At 38.6% G+C, this 23,051-nt stretch overlaps 1 protein-coding gene across 19 annotated transcripts in view; it reads right to left on the minus strand.

Annotated features, from left to right (window-relative positions):
• The window catches only part of tmod (tropomodulin), a 41,383-nt gene extending 19,547 nt beyond the window's left edge, over positions 1-21,836 (minus strand). For 6 of the 19 annotated variants that reach the window (XR_010574373.1, XR_010574372.1, XM_065479620.1 and 3 more), the window contains exon 1: positions 21,623-21,832. Coding sequence is in view for 7 of the 19 variants with exons in the window: in XM_065479620.1 (XP_065335692.1) it covers positions 21,623-21,700 (78 nt within the window). In the remaining 12 variants the exon portion in view is untranslated. Of the gene's footprint in view, positions 1-3,197; positions 3,364-21,622 lie in introns of those variants that run through there. The other 13 variants (XR_010574369.1, XR_010574371.1, XR_010574370.1 and 10 more) reach the window with 4 other exon arrangements.
• Positions 21,837-23,051: the final 1,215 nt, after the last annotated feature.

The following is a 23,051-nucleotide window of genomic DNA, read 5'->3' on the forward strand; positions in this document are numbered from 1 at the left end:
TAGCAAGATTGCTGAAGCATTCACGCCACTCTGAAGTAAAACAATAATTGTGCAATGCAGTTCAACACCCAAGATCGTGACGCAAATCAAAATATTTATTATCGTGTTTACTAATTTAAACTACACAATTATACACTTTGTAGCGTTTGGATGAAAATCTTAATTCACGCATCAACGTAAACTATTATTATTAATATTAAAATTAGTAGTAAGGAGATTTGCCAGATATGTGATGTAAATAGCTACTTTGAGATGGTCCTGAGTTTTCGAAGAGTGAATGAAAACAGGTTGAGCTTCAAGGGATCGGCCAAAAGATATTATTAATATTTGTCTTAAGGCAATTATAAATATTTTGGCACACGCTTACAAAGTATATAGACCTACATTAATGATTTTAAGTGGGCGTTAATTTATTATACTAGCCTATTTTGAGCAGAGCAATTAAATTCAGAATGGAAATCGTTCCTAATTCTAATACGCTGTTGCACCACATAGTTATTATTATATTCATAATTTAGTAAATAATTTTGATTTCCCTCTCCAAGGAAATATTTAATAAATTATTAATCAGCCATGTTTAGAAATAATTTGTTCAAAATTACCAGCAAACAACGAAACTAATTCTTCACGGAAATTAAAAAATCCAGATTGAGTAATTTTTCAAATAGAAGGAACACACCAAGTTAGATTGCATAAGCGTATAAACTCAGTAAACTTTCAAAGAATCCTTAATCCACTCTCTGAAGTTGTGATTGCAAAACTCCGCCATGCGCGCCGTGATTGCAGATGGTTTAAAAAGCGTTAGGCGCACTTAGGCAGATTAGCCGAAACGCCGGTATTTACACACTCGGTTCGCAATTTGTCCACGGAGGGTACCCTCCATTAATTCGATTGTGCTGGCCGAGCAGACAGCGAGTGAATTATTCCCGACGACGAGCAAAGTGTCGGCCGCTTTCAAATCAAAATAGAAATATGCCCTCTTCAAATGGGTAGGCAGCATTAGTGCCGCGCCTAGACTTAATCTTAAAAGCACCGGCCTCAGTATATTTACTGCCGCGCCGCTAAAATGACGCACAAGCAACTGCACAACAAGCCCAGCTAGGTTTGCGCTTTTGAAATTCGAGCGGAGATAAAACGCAAAAATTTATGTCTGTCGAGGCCGACCTTGGGAAACCCGAAATGTCAAGGAGTGAGCATCAAGCACCATCTGGTTTGTGAAACTCTGACAGAAAAGCGTGTTTTCATTTAAAGCTTTCAGTTTGGTACTTATCTCGTAAATATTTCGCTCGCACTCATTATTTTTTCTATGAATTTAGCTGTTTTAAGAGTTTGTACATTTTAAGCAGGTTTCGCATTGGAATTTTCAACACTTTTCATCAATTTAAATACGCTGAGAATGCATGGTTTAGAATCAAATAAAGGTGCCAATAAACATATTCGGAAAGATTGTATTATTTGAAAAAATTATCCAAATGATATTTGTAGGGCATTTCCTAATTTTTTAAGTATACAGAAGATTTCCCAGGAAACTCGGACTTCTAAAAAAAGCATTAGACTTTTTCACGTAATTTTTTTAGTGCCGAGGGCCAGTTAGCTCAATAAGAAAGTTTAAAGTAAAACTACATGTAGTATAGAGGCTTCTAGCCTAACGTAATTTTGTTCAGTTGAAGAATTTTCGCAAGTGTGTTTAATGCTTCACGACCGCAATTTCAGCGTTGGATTTTTCCCGATCGTGCAGTCGCATTAGCGCGGTCGTTGAACCAATCCCGCTCTCTCGAACGTTTACACACACTCACAGGCGCGGATTTTATTTCTGTAAACCAATGTGGGCCAGTTTAGCATCCGCGCGGTGAATTCAATCTGCCGGCCGAGAGGCAAAAGCAGAGCCAGCTAGAGAGCTGCTGGCGATAAATCTTCTATCGCTGGTGAGCGGCATCGCATCTTCAAAGAAAGCAATCTTTTCTGACGAACAACTACAACCACTTGAAAATGCGCGTAGAACAAGCTGTTTCTGATGTACGGCTAATGGACCAGAGGCCAACGTTTTCGCCAAGTTGTGAATTATTAAATAGCGGGAACTTTTTTTGTACTTGAGCTTTTTGTTTGTGTTTTGGTTGAAATGACAACCAAACAATTATTGTTTTATTGGACAAGCAAAATTGGCCAATGAGCCGTAATAATGATAAAGGCTGTTTGTGGTTTTCTTTTGTCTGGGTTGCGTTTTATTCATGCTTAATAAAACTGTTTAATTTATAGAATAATAGATTGATGAACATTTTGATACCCGCAAATTAACATTTTTTACTGATTCTTAAGAAGCAAAAGGTTAGTTGTGAATGCTATATGAAATTTTTAGTCTTTATTTGATTTAATTCTTAATAAAATTTCAAACAAAGACGGTCCGTTCTGATAAAAGTTTCGCGAAAGTTCGAATAATCAGATATTGCATCAATTCAATTTCTGCGATGGTTATTTTACGAGTTTCATTTGCTCTACCAATAACGAACATGATAGAATCTGATTCTCCTAATCCAATAAAAAAGTTTTGCAGTTAACAACCGAAGTTTATTCCCTCCAGAGTGCATCAAATGTTAAAACTGTCCGTTCGTGTTGCGTTATTGATTTCCGATTGCTTGCACCTCTCGCGCGTCTGTTTGAGTGGGCAGAGAAGCGGCTGAGAAACTGGGACGACAATCATCTTCATATTTCAAACACACTTTGCAGGAAAGTGGCTCAGCTCAATGCGCGCTCGCTGACTGACGAGATGAGTCAACAAACTTGAAATTAAATTAAACTGTTAAAATAAAATAATAAATTAAATAAAAACTGTTTACCCAACTTCTCCAGCAAACGTGCGAGAGTTTTCGTCTCCAGAATTGTTCTGGCGTGCCTTTTGATTCAATTCACGCGAAAGATGCAATTTGCGACAGCTGGAGTCAGAGCAATAGTCTCTTTGCACACTTTCTACCCCAGAGTTTTGAACGCGTAGAAAAAGTTATTTTTGAGTTTTTATTGCCGGGAAAATAAACCTCCAAACTATTAAATCTGATCCTATATATTTTTCATGATTTCCAACCACAATTTTACGTACTCTGCCATCATTTATCTCTGATGTTAGTCTCAAGTAGCTATAATCACGCTATAATTGCTAGTTAAAATGAGCGGTGGAAAGGCAAGAAGGGTGCTCTTGATTTTACCTTGGTTACATGTTCGCGCCACCGCACGCTCTCGCTAATGGTCATGGTCATCTTGGGCAACCCGGCCGGCAGATTGTCCAAAGGCGGTGGGCCCGCAACCACAAGAGCCTGCTCGACAACTGAGTGAGCCCACTCCAGAGGCGGCGGCGGGTCACCCGCAAGCCAACCTCAGCTGGACTCTTCTATTTTAATCGAGCACATACAGCACAGGCCCAACCCCTTCCATTTCGCCGACCTATTTTTAGGCACGTCAAATAGACCCGCTTGCGTGCGAAATTAAAACCATTTCACGGTTAACAATCTTTTTTCTTCTTTCTCTCTTGCGCCGCCACGCTGCTGATGAATGTGCGTTCACCGCACTCTGGCCAATTTTTTCATTCCATGCCAATTTTCCCTGTTGGCAAAACGCCGCTGGCCCTCATTAAAATTAACTGCCACGCTTTTTTGTGCCCCTATCATCAGCTTTTACCCCTTATTTGCTCACTCATTTGGACGGAAGCGTGTCCAAAATTTCACCATTCTTTGTTTCGGCTGAAGAGTTTTGAAAAAAAGCGTTGTTCTAAATTATAAATTATTATTGTAGTTCCACTCTCTTGTGTAATTGCTGATGTATTTACATAAAAAATTTTACACAGTAAAATACTATTGTAAAACGGTTTTACAATCATAATTACTCCGTATATTAAAGTAAATAATCATGCTCTGTCAGATTCAACCAATAATAAATTGAGTCAATCCTTCTCAACATAAATCTTTTATTAAAAATTCCTCATATCAAATAAAATCATAAGTCTTTTCATTTCATGAGACTGTTTTGTTTAAAAGTCTCTCATAAAATCCATCAAATTTAAAATTTCCAACAAACTGGATATTAGCACATCTCCTTGTTCTTGTTTTAGCGTTGGAAGGGTCCAACTTTGTTTATTTTACACAGAAAAACAAAGACGCAGTTTTAATAAGCAGAAGCTGTTCTACGAAATGAAAAGTATGAATTGAAGTGAAAATCTTGTTCCTTCGTTTATTAATATGTAGAAAAAAATACCAAACAAGAAAGAGCCAGGAGCACAAATGAAGTTGAGACTCAACAATTCGTTTTTATTTTTCTTTTTCCATCTTTTATAGGCGAGCTCCTGGATTGACCTGCCAGAGGCGTTCGAGATGCAAAAAGATTGCACGCGCAGGTGGTCAATGACACAGAGAGCCGCTTGTTTTTCTTTCCTCCCACCAGCCATGGCAGCGTCTTTTCAATTTATTAAATCACGACGAGCGTTGCGGACAGCAATGCTTTCGAGAGGTGGCAGCTGTCGTAACGATTTTTGAAACCGAACACTGCCTTTCAGCACCGCGCGCTGATGGTCTCAATGAAAACACACGCGCACAGCAGCTTTGATAAATAGATGCGAGGAAATTTATCTCAATTCTCGTCATCAGTTAAACTAGCGTGTTTATTTTCCATCTTCACTACTTGAATATGTCCAGCTTCCCACCATTAGATTTAAATTAAGATTTAAATTTCTCCCACTAATACTTGTCAGTGAACAGCATTCTGTTTGATTCTTTTAAACTGGCTTTCATATTTTTTAACTCTGTTGCCTCTGCTTGAAATGAAACAACTTTAAATTGATTTTATTAGCTTCCGTTCGCATTATTTACAAATAAATACTAGAAGCTATTTTTGTCATGAGATTTTGAAATATGAAAAAATGTAAACTGAACATTCATGATCCTTCGGGTTAATTAAAGGTTTTTGGCTGTCTCTTGCTTTTTTTGCTTTTCATCCCTGTCCGAGGAAGTTGCTGAAATAACTGACCCCAAATTATCAAATTATTGAACATAATATACATTTATAAAAAATAAAAAATAGACACCCTGATTGTTTGGAAAGTGTGAGTCAATAAATATAATGTTATAATCTCCTCCGTTTGCTTGCAATAATTCATATTTATCGAATAATCTGATTACTTTTTAAATATAAATTCACATCAAAACCATTTGTTTTTCCGAACGGTATTATGTTCCCATAAACGCTCTTCATGTCATGAACGATCAATGCTTCTATTACTGCGCAAAATGCGGCATCACTCGCGTAGTTAATGCCTGTTCGCACTACAAAGCAAACAAATTATCGAATTACCGAGTACGTTGGATGAAAACGCATCAACCGCAGTCACGCGATTAATGATAATTTCGTGCTGACGTGACGCCCGCGCAACGCGACCGTCGCAATAAATGACGCACCTCATACGCGTTTGTCACCGTCGTCGCGCAGAGTTATTTTCCTGACGCGGCGCGAGCCAATTCCAGCAGCTCGTAAATTAAGCACCACTGGACGCGGATAGCAAAACAAACGTCGGAAATTCCAGCATGCAACTGCACTTGGAGTGAATTCTTTCGATTTTTTTTTTCGAGTATAAACTCACTACTTGGCTCAGCTGCTGACAATATGAACGAAACCAGGCTGAAAAAGTTGGCGACCACGAATAGGCTTTCATTTTTAATTTTAATGCACGCCACCAAAAAGCTAATTATCAGGCTGGCTGCCCATTAGCCGGCGAGAGGTACGTGAATTAGCAAATTTCCAGCTAAATTTTCCCCCTTGGAAGGCGGCGGAAAATTTATGTTCTAATTTTCCTGAGAGCAAAGAGATTATGTATGAATGCACTCACAGCGCGGCCTTTTGAGCATTGGAGTGGATTAAGTCGAGTCGTTTCCTAGAGAACATCAAAAGAATTTTAAAAACGTGTGCGCTCCAAATCTCGGCGCTGATAATCTCTGGATTTGTAAACAAGCAGCCTCCGTGAGCATGGTTTAATGGGTAATTAGCTGAAGGAAAGAACCCTGCTGTTTCAGATATTCTGAGAAGCTTGGGTAAATTATTAGAGCTATGGAGCTTTTTATAGAGCTCCCCTTTGTAAATTTGTGAAGTAATAAAAGTTTAAAATCTTCATGTACAGTGGATTTGGTGGAGTAAATTTAAATTTAGAAAAATACTAACAATTCTTGGTATCTATAGATTTAATGCCACCAAGTATGATTTCAAGATTTTTTTGCTACGTCGAATTTTATTTTTAGGCCATTAAATTGTTTCATTTTTCTGTTATTAAATTGTGATTGCAATCAAGGTTAGCTAAAGAGCATAATCCAGGCACTTTTAAAGTTCTTAATCCGGAGTTTAAAAATATCGGATATAAATTAACGCAAATGCGTATAGGATAATAATAATAGGAACAGATGTCGTGGGTGAGGCATTTGAATTTCTAGCTTATTTGAAGATGAAAAAGACAGTATAATTGAAATTTTATACAATATTTCCTGACAATGAATGCTTGATCAGACAAACAACGAACAATTTTCTTGAAAAATTTTTTTTTTCATGATGAATTGAAATGATGAACTTTGAAGCGAACAAACGTCATCTTTAATTGCTCTACTAGAATTTCGGTGTCTGTCTGAAGCTCTATTTCCTGAACAAATATAAAAATGTATTGATTAATGTATTATTGTCACCATTCAAACTTGTTTGTTTGTATGTTCAAATTTTTGAATTTCTTTAAACTGATGGCAATATGCTTGTGATTTAATTTTTGTTAATATAGAATATTAATGATAATAATGTTGTAGTGTTCACGAAACAGTACTTCGGGAAAAAGCCTAAACTATATGATAACAGTATTAGATGACATTTGTTCGCTTTAGGGAAAATGGCCGGCATTCATTATTCATCACAAACAAAAATTGTTTTGTTTTCTTCCAACCAATGAATCCTTTAACAGCTTCAATATACGCGCGTTTTATTGTTTTTTTTTATCTATGGCAATTCAATTTGGATTGTCTTCATAAAATATAATCAATTTTAATAAATGATCGTTGAATTTGTTTCAGTAGTACTGATCAAAATCAAATAAAAAACAATTTATAAATGATAATTCGTGGTTCAAGCAATTTTCAAATACTTTTAAAATTAAGAAACCCAGCAATCATAGAAAAGTGTGTTTCATAAACTTTTCACTAACCTCGTTTGAGATGCTACTCAAACTCAAAATCAGTTTTATTTTTTCAAAATGTTCTACTGATGAATTTTGACCCCCTTTTAATAAAGTATTCACTCAACACTAGTCAACCAATCAACTGTTCCATCAAACGATTGCACCGGCTGCGAATTTGCTGAAAACACGTAGCAAAGAAAGCGCGTGCAGAGAGTGTCCAGAATGAATGCCAAACGTGAGTCAATGCACCGATTTCGGACCACCGGCCGGCAGGCAGCGCGTATAGCATCGGCTGCTGTTGATGGTGATGCGAGACCGAAAATAGAGCGCAGACTCTCGCAGACATGCAACGGGAATGCTTTTGTGGCCGACCCCAGCGGATTTATTCAATTAATCAACAACGGCCCGACGTGCATCGCATGCCAGATCATTAAGGCCTTTGTCATTAAGGACCATATCTCCCATTGTGACAAAGCGCGCAAGGCATTAATTTCAATTACGGGCCTTTCATACGCGCATCACTCAATTTTAACTCATGCATCTGTCGACACGTGGAACTTGCGCCGTAATGCAAAGCACACAGCATTATTTTTAATCTTGAAGTCAGACTCTTTAATATAGTTTTCACGTGAAAGAATAGTTTTTTGACTGCCATGCAAAGAAATAAGACGCATTTAAACGTTAGTTACAGCAGAACAAAAGTTTCCAAATAGTTGCTGTGTTTGTTAATTTACAGGATATTTCAGTGAATCGGAGAATTAATAACGAGAACCGCTGAAACACAATTAAACTGAACAAAGACAAAACATATATTAACAAAGCATTACTAAATGGGAGAATAATAATGACAACAGAGAGCATTGCACACGCGTTTTCCTTAATGCAATACACATATTAGGAAAGTAAATCCCCGCCCCTATTGAAATAAAAAGTAATCGACTCATTATCAGTGACGTCCAAATATAGAACTCAAGGAAGGGCAGTCGTTAGCTGTATTTAGTCGAGTGAACTAGTTTCCCTTCCAGTGGTACTGATATCAGTTTGCAACTTAATTGAAGCTGTTCTTGTTCCTTGGATCAACTCCAGAGGTAAAGTTACTTCAGGTTTTTTTATTTCCTTAATTTCTATTCTTTAGTTTCAGAAGCACAATTTGATATTTAGATTAAATTTTTGTTAATTTCAATTTAAAAAATCCGACGGTAATTAAAAAGCCCAAATGGCAAAGTCAAAAACTGATACGTGCAAGGACCAAATTATAAATGTTTCCTGTTTGACCGGTTGCGAAATTTTTGGAGTGTCAATTCAGCAGTTTATTGAAGAAATTGAGGCTTGCGCGGAAACCTTAGGTCTCTGTAATGAGACAAAGCTCATCTTAGCGCGCAGCAAAATAACAGGCAGAGCAGCGCATCTGCTCAAATTTTCAAAAGTTAATAATGCTAGGGACTGGGATGGCTTCAAAGAGGGTTTGTGCAAACTCTTTCAACCCAGTGTGTTTCTGACTGAGGAAATAATTCGTTTTAAAGAGGCTGAGAAGGCTCCAGGTGAGAGTTTCGAGCAATTCGCGGAGCGTTTACTCCTCCTGTTTTTCAAAGCAAATTCAAGTGGGCCACAGAGCGAGAAAATTAAGTCCACGGAAAAAATGCATAGAGTACTAGTCAGTCGCTTTATTGAAAGCACGACCGAGAAAGCCTTACGTAAAAAGCTAGTTAAATCAAAACCTAAGAACCTTTCCGAAGCGGTAACAATTGCTAAGACTTATCAGTCGTCATTGATGTGTTTTTTAACGACCAAAATTACGAAAATTATGAAACCCAAATTGCAACCGATGGATCTAATCAATTTGGAAGCAGCAGAAAGGCAGCAGATAGTTAAATTTGAGCAGATTAATGCAGTTCGCCAAGACGGAAGTGCTGCGCAATCCATTACAACGACATTTGTCAATGACAGCATTTTGGAAAAACAGAATTGTTTCATCAATCAGGATGTAGGTGGATTGCTCTACTGCTGCAATAAATGTCGAGGGGGTGCAATTGAAAAAAGCGTTTTGCCTAATTCTGACGAAATGCCATTAGACTCACCTGACGATGAGTGTTTACCGAAAAAGAGGGAGTTGCAGAAATTTGAACCGGATTTTTGCAGATTTTGCGGGGAAATGTCACATTGTATTTTAAATTGTCCAGAAACAAGAAAAGTTAAATATTAATAGATTAGGCTTTTAAATATTTGCCTGCTTGAGTAAATCAATTACAACATTTTGGGTTCCAGCATATTATATGATGTGCTTTACGCAATCTATAATAATAACAATGTCGGACGAATAAATCTTTATCGCATTTCCATTAATTGTCAATTGTTTCTGCTATTGTAAATTGAACCACATCAAATTTATCAATTGGCTATGTAAGATTGAAAAATACTGTCTGGCTTTGTAAAAAGATTATTGTTTTGAATTGATATCGTGTTTGCCCCAATATCAATGGTGATTTGAGAGCAATATGATGCGTCATGATTACAAAACCGTTGCAACACGAGTTCCAAAATGTCTAAAATTTCCAAATCCATCAGTGAACTCATATCACAAATAAAATTGAGATAGCTAAGGCACCAGAAATTTTCAAAAAACGGCTTATTATTTAGTCAGTGATAACATGTTACCGTCAGGAAGAAGAGCAATTTGAGATTTATTAACAAATAATGTGTAAAACACAATTTTGAACGATGGACTTTTTGAGAATTTCCGTTTCTGAAGAAATGTCAACGTGATGCCATAATTTTTTGTGGACTCTTATCTGTATATTTAATTAGTGAAGAAAATCAATATTTCAGAATATTTAACAATTAATTCGTTGAAGTGCTAAATAATGTCATTATTTTTGTTATTTAATAAACTTACGGTCTCTACATCTATCTCCTGACAGCTGTATTTAATTGTAAGTGCATGCTTGCGTTCAGCTGACTGTGGGTGAAAAACAGTATTGTAACAAAATTGCATCTGTTTCAGATCAATGCGGTGGCTCCTGCTTCTCTTCTTTGTGCATGCGGTGAGCTGCGATGATTTACCCCAGTTCAACAGGGGCTTGTTCTTCGCCAAGAAGGGGGAAATCTTGGCTTCGGCCGACACGTGGAACATTCACATCCCGGTCGATTTGAACATTTTCATAGACGCTGTGAAGCAATTCAAAGAAAATCTTTACGATTTTTCCAAGAAAGAATTTTTTCACGAGAAATGCCCGACATATCAAACGAAAGACAGCAAGGTCCTTCATTGGGTAGACAACCAATACAATTATTTAAAAAGTGGATCGCAACGATTGATTGATATGATTGGAGATGTATCACTGTCAATGGAAAAATTTTCTAAAAACCATTCTAGAATTGAAAAAAGAGGAATTTTCAATATAATTGGATACGGCTTGAGATTTCTGTTTGGTACCGGGATGGACGAAGACGTGCAGGAATTGGTGAACAAGACGAGTGGCCTACTGAAAGAAAATAAATTAATTGTTCATTTACTTGAAAATCAGACCTCGTTATTCAATTTCGCAAAGCTTGAAGCAGATATCATGAATGCAAAGATTAATTACACAATGGTTTTAGCTAAAGAGATGAAGAAAAACATTGAAGTGTTACGCAATAACTCTTACATGCTGGCCCATCAAATAGAAAGCCTGAGTTGTGAGTTCTTGTACACCACGCAAACGATATTCGCACTAGATACGTTCCAGTCGATTTTCGACACCCTGGAGAGTCACATCACAAGCCTGAAGCAAGCCTACCTTTTCGCCACCATTGGGAAACTGGACCCGTTTTTCCTCCCCTACAGTAGTCTGATCAAAATCATCACGGATATAGAAGGTAGTATGTACCATGGAGAGAGTCTCATGACCCACGGGCGCGCCGAAGCAGTGCAGGCCTTCTACAGTTTGGCTAACATCAACGCCTACAATAACAACGGCACGTTGCTGCTCTCCGTCGATTTCCCGATCATGGACCAAAGCAAAATTTTCACTGTATACGAGCCGGTATCGATGCCCACAAAACTGGCCAACTCATCCATCTTTTTCACCGTCAAGCCCGAAGCTGATTTAATCGCCATCGACAAGACTTTCAGCCACTTCTTCTACATGTCGTACTTTGAGTTCACCCGTTGCCAGTCGCACGCTGTAAAGGTCTGCTATCCTTACCAAATGGTGAGCAGCTCCAGCGACCCAAGTTGCCTGCACCAGCTTTTCACGGGCGTCACTGACAACATTGACGATCTCTGCCAAATTGTGACCATGAAAGATTTCAAGCCACGCATTTTCAGACCCACGCCGTCCTCCAGTTACATTTACTCGGTCCCTTCAAACATCGTTCTGAACAAAAACTGCAAAAATCCGGCCATGAAGAAACTGATTCCCGATTCAATCAACAACACAGGAATTCTGTTTGTTCCGAAAGGTTGTTCTGTCCACGGTAAAAACTTTGTACTCTATGAAACCCACTCGATTAAGATCACCCCGACCTTGAAATTGGACACCATTGAAATCCCGAAGTTTAGTTTCCCTGCTGTAGAAAAGGTGTCAATCCACTTGACGAATTTGAGTGCGTACCAAATAACAGAAGTTGAATCTCTTTACAGTGCCACGCTGGAAAAGAAGATTAATGGAAAAATTACCATATTACTTCAAGACTTGAATAGCAAAGTAGAGTCTCTTTTAGTTATGGATGAGTGGTTGCCCGTTCAATTCTTCTTGGAGGGCCATATAAAGATGGTTTTATTTGTTGCCGGGCTCTCCGCCTTGACCATTTTGTACATGCTTTACCTCCGCCAAAAGCACCAGAAAGATCCAAACAACCGCTCTCGCATAAATAACACATTTCTCACACTGCCCACTACCGTAGCTCCACGGCCTCCCGATGAGCAACCCTTAAAGCCAGTCACGTCATACGCTTTTATGTAGAAAACTAAAACCCTAACAATTAGGTGCAGATCAACACAATTTAATCGAAAGTATTACCACACTGCTACAAAAATAAATATTTGCCCTCATAGATAGCAGTTTTCTTACAATTAGTTTATTTTGGTTACGCACAGTTAAATGAGACTAAAATTTTCAAAAACATTTTTTGCAAACCTTGTAGAGCTCAAAAGCAACGCTACTACTCAGCTAAGCAAGTCAGCCCATAACAATTGAGCATTTAATGATATGGAGAAAAGATTTATTTATAAATAAAAAAACTATTTTTTTTTATAAATCAGATATTATGCCATTTTTAAGGAAAGAAATCACAAGTAGGTAATTTTTTAAACGGAAAATCGCGTGATACTTTCTACATTCTTTCCTTTAATTGTAATTATTTTTTTAACATTGTCACTAATTTCATCCCCATGGTCAATTTTAATAATATTCAATCGCTTTTTCAGCTGTTCTTTGCATGGTTCAATAAATTTAAAAATTTCAACACATTTTGAAACGAATAGGAAAAACAACTCATTCCTATTTTTTTTACCTTTCAGGAGTTTCTCACACAATCCAAAAATAATAGGCTTAAGAGTTAATGTTATATAAATTTAGATCGTATTCAGTAAGTTCAATGACCTATTCTGCACAACTCAACAAGTTCTTTTTTTGTGTAATATTTTGTTAGCTCTTTTCACTTTCAAATTGTATCATTTTTATCTAATTGTAAAAGTTGCAAAAAATTATATTGTTCTTAAGAGATATAATAGCAGCAAAACAAAACAATGCAAAGCTGGTGGCGTAGATTTGCTATGCAAGAGCGCCATTGATGAGAATTTCCGACCTCAATCATTTCCACATCGGTTGATGGAAGAGAAGCGCTCACTCATTGTCAGCTCCAATGGGAAAAAGAGTCGCAAGTGACAATAGATCGGCACACTCCACCCCAACCACGATAAGCAGACACACGCACTAAAGGAGCACAACTCGAAATAAACATCAAAGATGGCAAAAGAGATGCTGCTCACTGACAAACTGATGTAATACAAAACCAGCCCTGAAATCGTTTAGATTAATACAGTTAATTTCAATACCTTTCAGCTCGTCTGTCTTTGTATGCAGTTCGTTTTGAAAATGCTTTGCCCGTTGAAATTTGATGCCGATGGAAAACTCACAAGAATCTATCATGCCAGAAAATGTAGAGTCTTGGAAAGAGCTTGAGGTGCTCCAGGTCTTGCATTCACCAGTCTCGTGTCAAAATCAGCTCAGCCATAAAATACAGGTGAGAATTTTGTCATTTTCCCCTCAGCGTCATTTAAGTTTATTTTCTTTTTGTAGTTAAAGCCGATCATGGAATTTCACTGCCACAGCGAATGAAAAATTCGGATTTCGTGTCACTTGCTAGTTTTATGGTACATATTGGTGTAATTGTTTTGTTAATTTAAGATGCGTGCCTTATTTTTGATAATGACACGTATTTTTCAACTCATTTTTCAACTTTGCATGAATGTAAAGATTTTTTTTCGAAATTAATTGGACCAATGCAACAATGAACAAAATTTATCATACAATACTCTGATTAAGGCTTGTTGAGTTTGTAAGACAAAGATGCATTTAGGAAAATAAAAAACACAGTTTGTACGAGTCTTGTTCAAAAGCCGCAAGAATATGGTTCGGGTTCCTCTCAAACTTTACAAATAAACTAGGCACAGCAGCTAACCAAGTCATTTTAATTAGAAGCATAGTTGATTAATGTGCTAAATAATATTACCAGCAGCTTTGGAATCGAATGTATCGAATAAGGATTCCTTTTCTGCCACGGACGGGTTTCAATTTCATTGACTGTTACACACGGCTTTGAACTTAGAACAATACAAACATATTAATTAAATTAATTTACATGTTATCCAAACAAGCTGAAACCATCAAATCTCGTTTATTTCTGTTTACAACGAAAATGTCTAATGTATTAATTTGTTGTAATCATTGAGTTGTTTTGAGTACCATTGGAATTGTATTTCACTAGTGTTGAATTGTATGAATTTTGTGTAGGAATTAAAATTTTGATAAAAAAATTTTATTTTAAAACTATTCCTGAACGGAGGAAAAAGCAACCAAATGGTTAAAATTAAGGCAAGAGTACAATATAACAAATATTACAGTTCAACAGAAGAACATTTTTAGCTTCGAATTCACCTCTCATTTTACCAGCAATATAAATAAATTCATTCAGTATATTTACAAAATTAGCTTGTTTTGTGAATGGTAACTTTTGTTAATATTACTTCCTATGACTTGCTTTGCAACCATCCAAACATCCTTTCTGCTTAAAAATAAATTGCAATTAATTTTAGACGTTTGATGCGGCTTTGCAGCTTCAGAATGCCAAAACTCCCCGGCCCCACTCGTCCACGAATAAATTCATTTAATCCTTTCACGACACTATAAAAGTCTATCTAAACGAGCGAGGAGCATTATTTCCGCGGGGGCTCGACGAGTACACTAAAAACTCGAGCCAGTTTGGCTCAAAGTCCATTAGCTCTGCCTCAAGTCATAAAATAGCGGCGCCCTCGACAATATAGGCCGAGTCGGGCAAAAGTCAAAAGTGTCTAGTTTGCAATTATAGTTGAGCAACATTCCTCGCGGATATTTCGTCTTTTCGGCCTTTGATACAAATAGAGAGCAGGCAGCCAAGGGAAGGTCCCTCGATCTTGTTATAAAAATATTAATGGCCTGCTGCCCGCTGCCTTGGTAGTTTCACATCGCATCACGCGCAGGGGCCAGCGGATTGCTTTGAAAAAGCTGCCAATGCGATTCCATTCACTTTCCCCTCGGGAATTCTCGACATATAAATATATATCCACCTAGACTTCATCCCCCTGGCGCGCGCCGCCGTTTCTCAGCGCTTGTCTTCGCCGCAGCTTTTGTTCGCACACCGCGTTCTCCACACGTTCGGCTTCGGCCCTTTGAAATGGAACCTGTTGAGAAAGAGAAACGCGTCGACTGACAGCCAGGAGAAAAGGCGCACGCCGGAAATGCTGATAGAGCTTGCAGGGAAACGTGCGGTTGCTCTCAGCTTTGTATCAAGAGAAAATTTCCACTGCAAGAGGAAAAAATTTCCTAACTTTTCCAAAGTTATTGCGTATTTCCGGCAAGTTCATAGCGCAACTGTGATCATAACAAGCATGTACCTGCTACTCTGCATTCTAGACTTAAAAACATAATTTCTTATCATGCACTGATAATTAGATAATATTGGATTAACCAATCTCTTCAGAAAAAAACATTTTTTAACAAGTTGAAAGCTTTCACGTCTCAAAAATGACTATATCTTAACTCAGAACGGAAGTACTTAAAACTTGCAAAATGGGTGAAATCTATCAGCAGCTGTAAACATTAACAATTCCAATTTCGTGGGGTTAGACCAGAAGAAAGAAAGCGTTTTTTTATTGAACTTCACAACTTGGAGCGACGAGCACAGTCTGACAACTGACAAGATAAAATTTTGAACTTCCGTAAAGCTTTCAGCCCTCCACCCAGATGTAATTATAAATTCGTCTCGTCGTCTGCATGAAAACCGACAAACACAGTTAGTTTCGATATTCCCTTTGAGTTGAAACAAAAGCGAGCGAAATCCAAGCCGCACTCACGTCTCGAAATTCTCTTTATCCGCTTCGGTTCAAGAGCAGAATGGCGCGTTTCGAGTTTGAGAAATTACCCGAATGCTTTTGCAACACGGGCAGCAAAGGCGTCGCCGGCAAGCGTATTGTGTTACTGTCTGCTTTTCATATAAATATATCTCGTCGTTGCGTCGACTCGAAAGTAATTAGTTGCACCAGAGTGTCGGCCTCCGCCACGCACTGATAAATTTAGTCTGGAGAGCTGCTGCGTGTGTTGCAGCAGTTTCCCTTTCGCCTAGGTCTTTTCCTCGTTGCACATTTTGCGTCTGTGTGTTTATTTTCAGCGCTCGGTGTCTGCGCCTCTTCAGATTGTCACTCACGAAACGAAAGAAATAGAGTCGCAAGCGTCCACGTCTGTCGCTATGCGTCTTCTATGCAAATCAAATTATTTCGTGTTTGACTGTTTACAGCAGCGAGAGGAAGGATGCGCCATCATACTCAATTTCTTCTTGCAGAAGGCAAAGGATTGCGAGATGCCAATCTCAAAAGTGACACTCGGATGCTCATTTCCCTCGCCGCCGGATAGTCTTGCAAAAGGTTTCATCCTGTTGTATCTCTCCGTTGCACTTATTATGTAAAGGTTTTCCACATATTTTAAATTTTGAAGAGATGTAGTCAAATATGATGACCCGTGTCAGACTTAAAATCTCAAAAAATAAAGTGAAAATTTGACAGTTAATTCAGGATTTGATAAAAAAAATTAAAATGATGTTCCAGCTAAAATCTAAGAGCAAACATACAGTAAAGTTTGAATAAAATTGGCAATATGTCTTGAAAACAATCAGAAGCAAAATATAAATTTTCCCTAATGTTTTTCACTAATTTAGATAATTTGAACCAAAAATTGGTCTGCAAATTCTTTAAATTAAATAAATTATTAATTGGCAGGAATCGAAATCAAACAAAAGATCATTAACAAAACCGTTTAATTTTTTGAGGAATTTTATTTTAATTTTCGAGGAATCGAATTGAACTGCTACTCGGTCCAAAGTTGATTTTTGCACATTGTTGAGATAGTTATTCAAACTAACAATTTGATAAACCATACCGCCACTTTTCCAGTCAGTAATTTAAATTAATTTCGATTATGTTGACCTGCATAAGTCCTTTAAAATGTAACTTAATTTCAAGTCATATATGTACATAGAGAATGAATGAAAATAAGAATACATACTGCTAGAGCAAAACAATCAACGTTAAGTTCGTTAGCAAAATATGCCGTGTTAATGATAAATTTTATTTGTCAGTTGCATTTTATATAACATTCTCTTTTCTTGCAAAAATATTTTTTTTTGTAAAATTTTTTTAAGATTGTTTCTAAAGCAGAATCAACAATTTTTAATTAATGATTATTTCAAAATTATGCATCAGATTTTGATATTATTAGCTTGGCTAATTTTAAAACGAGAGTTTCTTGAGGTTCAATCGATTCAAGGAAAAGCTCGCGCTGTATTGTGAGGAAAACGCAATTAATAAAGGTAAGGTTTCAGCATCCGCTTTTACTATGAAGAAGCCTTATCAAGATGGCAATATACCGAATTAACTCTGCCTCGCCACGTTTACGAGAGCGCATCCAACCCTTAATAAGTCGTGATGAGAAATCTCTGCGAATTTGTTTACCGAACACGTAGCGTCTCCGGGAAGAGCAAATTTCGCGTATCAGGAAGGTGTGCCAACCAAAATTAAAAAATGCCCAACGTATTTATAGCGCGATAAAATGATAAAATTTATTTCAGTCTGTGGCAGCTTCCTCCTGCCTATTTTTACACCCGACTCCAGCGCCCCTTGACTCGAGAAAGGGAGCAATAAAAATTCTCTAGGCGAGCGACCGCTCGGCCTGTCTGTCGAATTAGACCAAAGGTCTCATATACATGTTGGTTTCCAGTCCTTTACTTCAGCGAATTCAGAATTCCGTCGATTTTTCGGTTTATCCGGCCGCTTTTGGCCAAATCCACACCGGCCCGTCTCGTTCTATCGTGCCTCTGGCCGTTGCCGCAGCTCGGCGGCGAGGGGATGGATTTAAATTTAGCCGCTGCTGCCGCGAGTTCTCCGCCGTGGCACCTTGGCCCTCGCCGCCTGTCCGGCTGGCCGTCCGTCCACATTTTGACGTCATTATGCAACAGAACTGCCGGACACCCACTCACCGCGGCACATATATAATTGACGCAGACTGCCCCCTGCCGCGCGTCTGTGCGTTTGCTGCACACAAACACACTCTCAACCGTTTCCATCTCGCGCCGCCAGCGCAGTTTTGTATTTCGACAGAGAGAAGAACGAGTCCCGGTGGAATTTTTTAATTGACAGAAACACTTTGGCTGCTTGCGAAACTGCGCCGGCTGAAAGATGTATGGCCGCTTGCACTTTGGGAGCACTGCGTTTCGATCCTGATGCGCGGGATGCGTTCCTTTTGCCACACTTGCGAAACTTACGGCCCAAAAGATCTTCCTCTAGGCTGCTTTATTTTTCTAACTGTCATTGAATTATGTGATGCTCCATTCCATTCAACAGTTTACTAATCCACTGAGTTGCATCTTTTATCTCATTCCCAGCTACTTCATATTCAAAATATAAAATAGAAAAAAAATGTAAAGGAAAGGCAGGGGATGTGGATAGAAAACAAATAATCTCTACGAACGGAGGACAAAATGTGTTCAAAATCTGAGTGATCTTGTTGATAGAGGATTCATCCAGCAAATTCAGATTCATATCAGATCTCAAAATTGAATACACTTTTATATTTGCTACAGCATATCCAGCACTTTAAATTACTTCTTTCACTACTTGATTCCTCATTGATTTAGAATTGCTTTTTCTCATAAAATTGGACAGCTCTACGCGCATTTTTTAACAAATGATCATTTAAAATTATCTCTAGAATCTAATATCAAATTTAAATTGAAACTGAATAAATCTGAAGTCCTATTTAATGACAAGGATAAAATTAATTGTACTTTCAATTTTTAAGACATATTAGTAAAAAATTCAAACGGAAGAGAGAAATGCACGTTATTATGGATTAATCTACAGGTGTTAATTATAATTCAAATGAACTGTTGAATTTTGCTTATGTTTTTCAAAACTTATATTAAGTGGTATGATTTAAATAGGCTTAAATTTCATTGCTGTTTTATTATTTTCAATTGTATTGAATGCCCTTCACCGCCGAGCGAAATGTATTATCTATGAGGCATTCGTGTTAACCACGTGGAGCAATTATTAGATGGTTTAAATTTAACAGCATAAATGATAATCCATGAAAATAAATAATAGCAGTGGCACCATCATGAAATTTCAGCAGCAATACAGCTTTATGATTTTTGAGGAATTATGCTGGCTTTTTTAAGGCCATATATTTGTTATTCTGGCCATTTCTCTCCATTGCTAACAAACACACGTGTTGAAATTGTTCAGTGAGCATTATAATTATAGTTGCACTCTCGCAACCAAAGTAAAACACACGTTCCAAATAATTACGCTCATATTCGTGGAGAGCCACTTGAGCAATTGCTGTGGAATGCCAAGCACCAAACCATTATTTGTGTGTACAAAATTATTGCGGACGCTGGGTCGGCTGTTTGCGCACTTTCAGCCAATACAAACAGCAATTAATGCGGCGCTTGCTTTTTCAAGTTCACACTCAACAGCCCCAACAGCCAAAGATCCACACGCAGGATAAGCGGCTCATTTGGCGGCGCTTGACGTTTCAGAGAGTCTGGAAGGTCGGGCGAATGCGGCGCACGCGTCTATTTTTGAACCCGAAAGAACAATCGGCAGCGCGACAGACAAAAAAGGCACCCGTTTGTGGCCGCCGGCGAAAATCGTCATCTCGTCGCCGGCCGACCGTGGCACCGGGCAAATTGTTGTTTGAAAACAACGCACCAACAAGCACGTCACTCAGCCGCCGGAGTTAATTTTCGCAACGCGCCGGGTCGAGTAGCGCCCGCGTGCATACGTGAAACTGCTGTTGCGGAAAAATGGTTGTTACATATGTTGATATTTATTTTATATTGCGGAATGTTAATTATTTTGGTGGAAAGCTCACACCTCAAGAAAGAAACTCTCGTCGTTCGGACCGGCTGCCATCATGGGGTCGCTGAAGCCCTCCAACTACACATTGATCAAGGCTAAAATGCTGACTGAGGTCTGGGACACCAACAAAACCATCTAAATTTGAATGGAAAAAAGCCGCAGGAAAACTCTATTGATATATTTTTAATTAAACTACCACATGCATGGCTCGTTACAGGTGAGGTTTTTCTTTTTTCAACCCTCAATACTTTTGAATTTCTGACAGTTAATTTTCCAATTAGCAACTTTGCAAATATTTAACGTGTCTCCTGCTTCAAGCGAGGAAAAATTCCGATTGTTTCTTGGGGATTTTATTTAATTTAGAGAGGTTGAAAATTTAACAGACTTTTCCAAGCTTTGCAGTAAGTCAACAATGATTCACTTATCTTAAACAAAATCGTTGATGGTTTTCTTATCATCGGATTTTAATTTGTAAAACCAAATAAAAAATGTTAGGGTGCTAACTGGCAGCTGTTTACAGGAAATTTAGATGGCTTCAAACGCTACTCAAAAGTATTTCCCATTAATTTGGTGAATTCAAGTATTTGAGAAGAACAGGTACACAAAATAATTATTTGTTCATTAAATTGACATCTTTTCTTGACAATAATCGTTGTTAAGATTTGTGCAAACGTCATTTTAGGCTCTCAAATTAAAGAAATATCACTGATTTAAAATTTTCCACTAAGATGGCTGGCTCAAATAATATGCTGAATTTTACCAAGTGAAGTTATGTAAAGAGCAAGCAAACACAAAAAAAGAGTATATGTTTTTAAATTCGGGTATGAAAGCAAGCACCAGCTATTTTTCCCACGCTTTGCCTGCGTTTCACGAGTTTTCGTGCCGCCTGAGTGATTAAAAAAGCATAGGGCCCGGTGTGCGCGCCCTTTTTCACGAATGTCACACCATAGTGCTGAGCCATAATTTTCGTGACATGATTTACGTGTTGCGTTTCATCTGATGCCAGCGGCTGTGAGAGCTCCAGGAAATGAAAATGCGCCGCTCGCTTTGCTTTTCTTACGGGATTCACATTGAAAAAGCAGTACACTCGCTGTTTGGGTTTTCACACCGCAGGATAACGCACGGTTCGCGGACAAAGCGGAATGTTGGCGGCTTTTTGGCACAATCTGCCGGGTGGACGGAATATTTTGATCCGGCGCCAGTGGTTTTCACCTAAGAATGGCACAACAAAGACACCTCTTCAGCTTCCCATTCCGATGAATTCCAAGCGCATAGTGCATCAATTAGCAGAGATTTTAACGCAAAGTTGAGATGCTGACTGTGATCTTCAGGTAGAGGAAAGTGAGCACTAACTGTATTTGACGTAAATATTATAAACTTAAGGAAAAGCCGCTCTCTGAATGAGAAGAATCGTTAGCTTGCCTTTAATATAAATTAATGTCTACAAATTTGGTTCTAGATGTGTAATAAGTTACATCATATAGTTTTATAAAATATTGTGGATCTTCTTTGATCTAACTTTTGTCTGTGACAACGACTGACAGTTAAAATTTCACATTGAATAAAGAAGCATTAGTCATTTTGCTCTTCATATTGAAACACTCATAAATTTTCCCGGTGCACCAAGCCGATTTAATTACAAGCAGTGAAGCTGCGAAGATCGTGTACGGCCGTTAGCGCACCCGATTTAAAATTAGACGTTGACGAGCGAGCGCACAAGACATTCCAGCGCGCGTCGATCGGCCTAGCGCCTACCCTACTCGAATAAGAAGTATGGGCACGCTCACCTCCTCGATGGTGAAGCTTTTCCTGGTCACCTTGCGCCGGATTTCGGTCTCGAAGCCGTCTTCCTCGACGTCCACCATGGTGTCGTTGCTCGGTCGGCCCTCAATTAACACCTCACACTGTCCTGCGAGCTTTATTGCGGGCTGACTGGCTGACTGATAGACAGACCCAGCAGCCACATCGAAAATACTGCTGCGGCCCAACGCCAAGATCGCGCCCGCCGCCCGCCCGAGTACAAAGTGGCGCCCCGGAGCTCCTCCGTGGCGAATCACTGCCGGCCGGCACACGCTCTCAGCCCAGCGGCGGTCTCTGCACCCTTCGAGCACCCAATGTATATTCGCGTTAATTCACTGCACACCCACCGGATCGCTAATTAATTACTTGCCAGCCGGTTGCTGACGCGCTGCTAATTGCTTCCGTAACAGGATCGGAGCCTGCGGTTTGTTTATTTCGATGATAATTAATGTGAAATTTTAGCCGACGGGCTTCAAACTCGGATATGTAGGGCGGATGTGTTTAATTGCTTGCCAAATTCCACAACAGCTCTATGATGGCGTGTAACGCTCGTCAGATGACAATTAGGTTTGCACATATTTAAAACAATATTTCCACTGTAGATATAGATGTCAACAAAGGCAAAAGAAAACTTGGTTGTCAAAATTTTAGGCTAAAATTAAATGCAGCTTTCTCGGTGAAGCGAGTTTTTTCGTATTCCTACGCAACAGCAAATTTCTGCAGATGTACGGAAAATTAAACAGCTTGCTATACAATCAGAAAGCTGCAATTGATTTCAACTGAAAAATAAGCCATTCACAGTCGACAATACCCTCGTATTCGGCCGAGCAGTAAAAAGCAGCCGTCGATGGACACCGAATTTGCCCGCGAGCAGAACTTTCAAGATGTCTCGCACACTTAAAATTGTTTATTATTTGTTTATTTTCTTAATAAGTAATAAATATACATTAATATATCACAGTCAAAGTCAAAATCAAATCAAAAGTGTTACTGCAGAGAAATCAGAATCATATATATGTCTTAAAAATGCTTAATTTCGATTACGGCACCTGACATATGATCTCAATGACAGTTAATTAAATAAACTTCTCAGGTTTAACAGAGTAATTTCAACTTCTGCTAAGCACCTCACGATCCCGTGGGCAATGAGCTCACCAGGTCCCAATAACACCGCCGATCGAATAGCATGTGACCCAAGCGGCCGCAGAGGCGCTTGGGCCGAATGTGGCCATCTTTTTGCCTCCCCGAATCGAGGTCTTTTATTGAAAGGCCATAGAAGCTACTTGAAAGGTGCGAAAACCAGCAGGTGGCGTCTCCTACCAGCTCGTTGAGCTATTTGAGCATTATGAGTTAAACACGGAAACCCCCTTTAATCAAGAATAATACATTTTATTTTCAATCAGGCTCACAAAATTT

This window comes from Cloeon dipterum, chromosome 2, assembly GCF_949628265.1.
Source record: "Cloeon dipterum chromosome 2, ieCloDipt1.1, whole genome shotgun sequence".
Classification (NCBI taxonomy): Eukaryota; Metazoa; Arthropoda; class Insecta; order Ephemeroptera; family Baetidae; genus Cloeon; species Cloeon dipterum.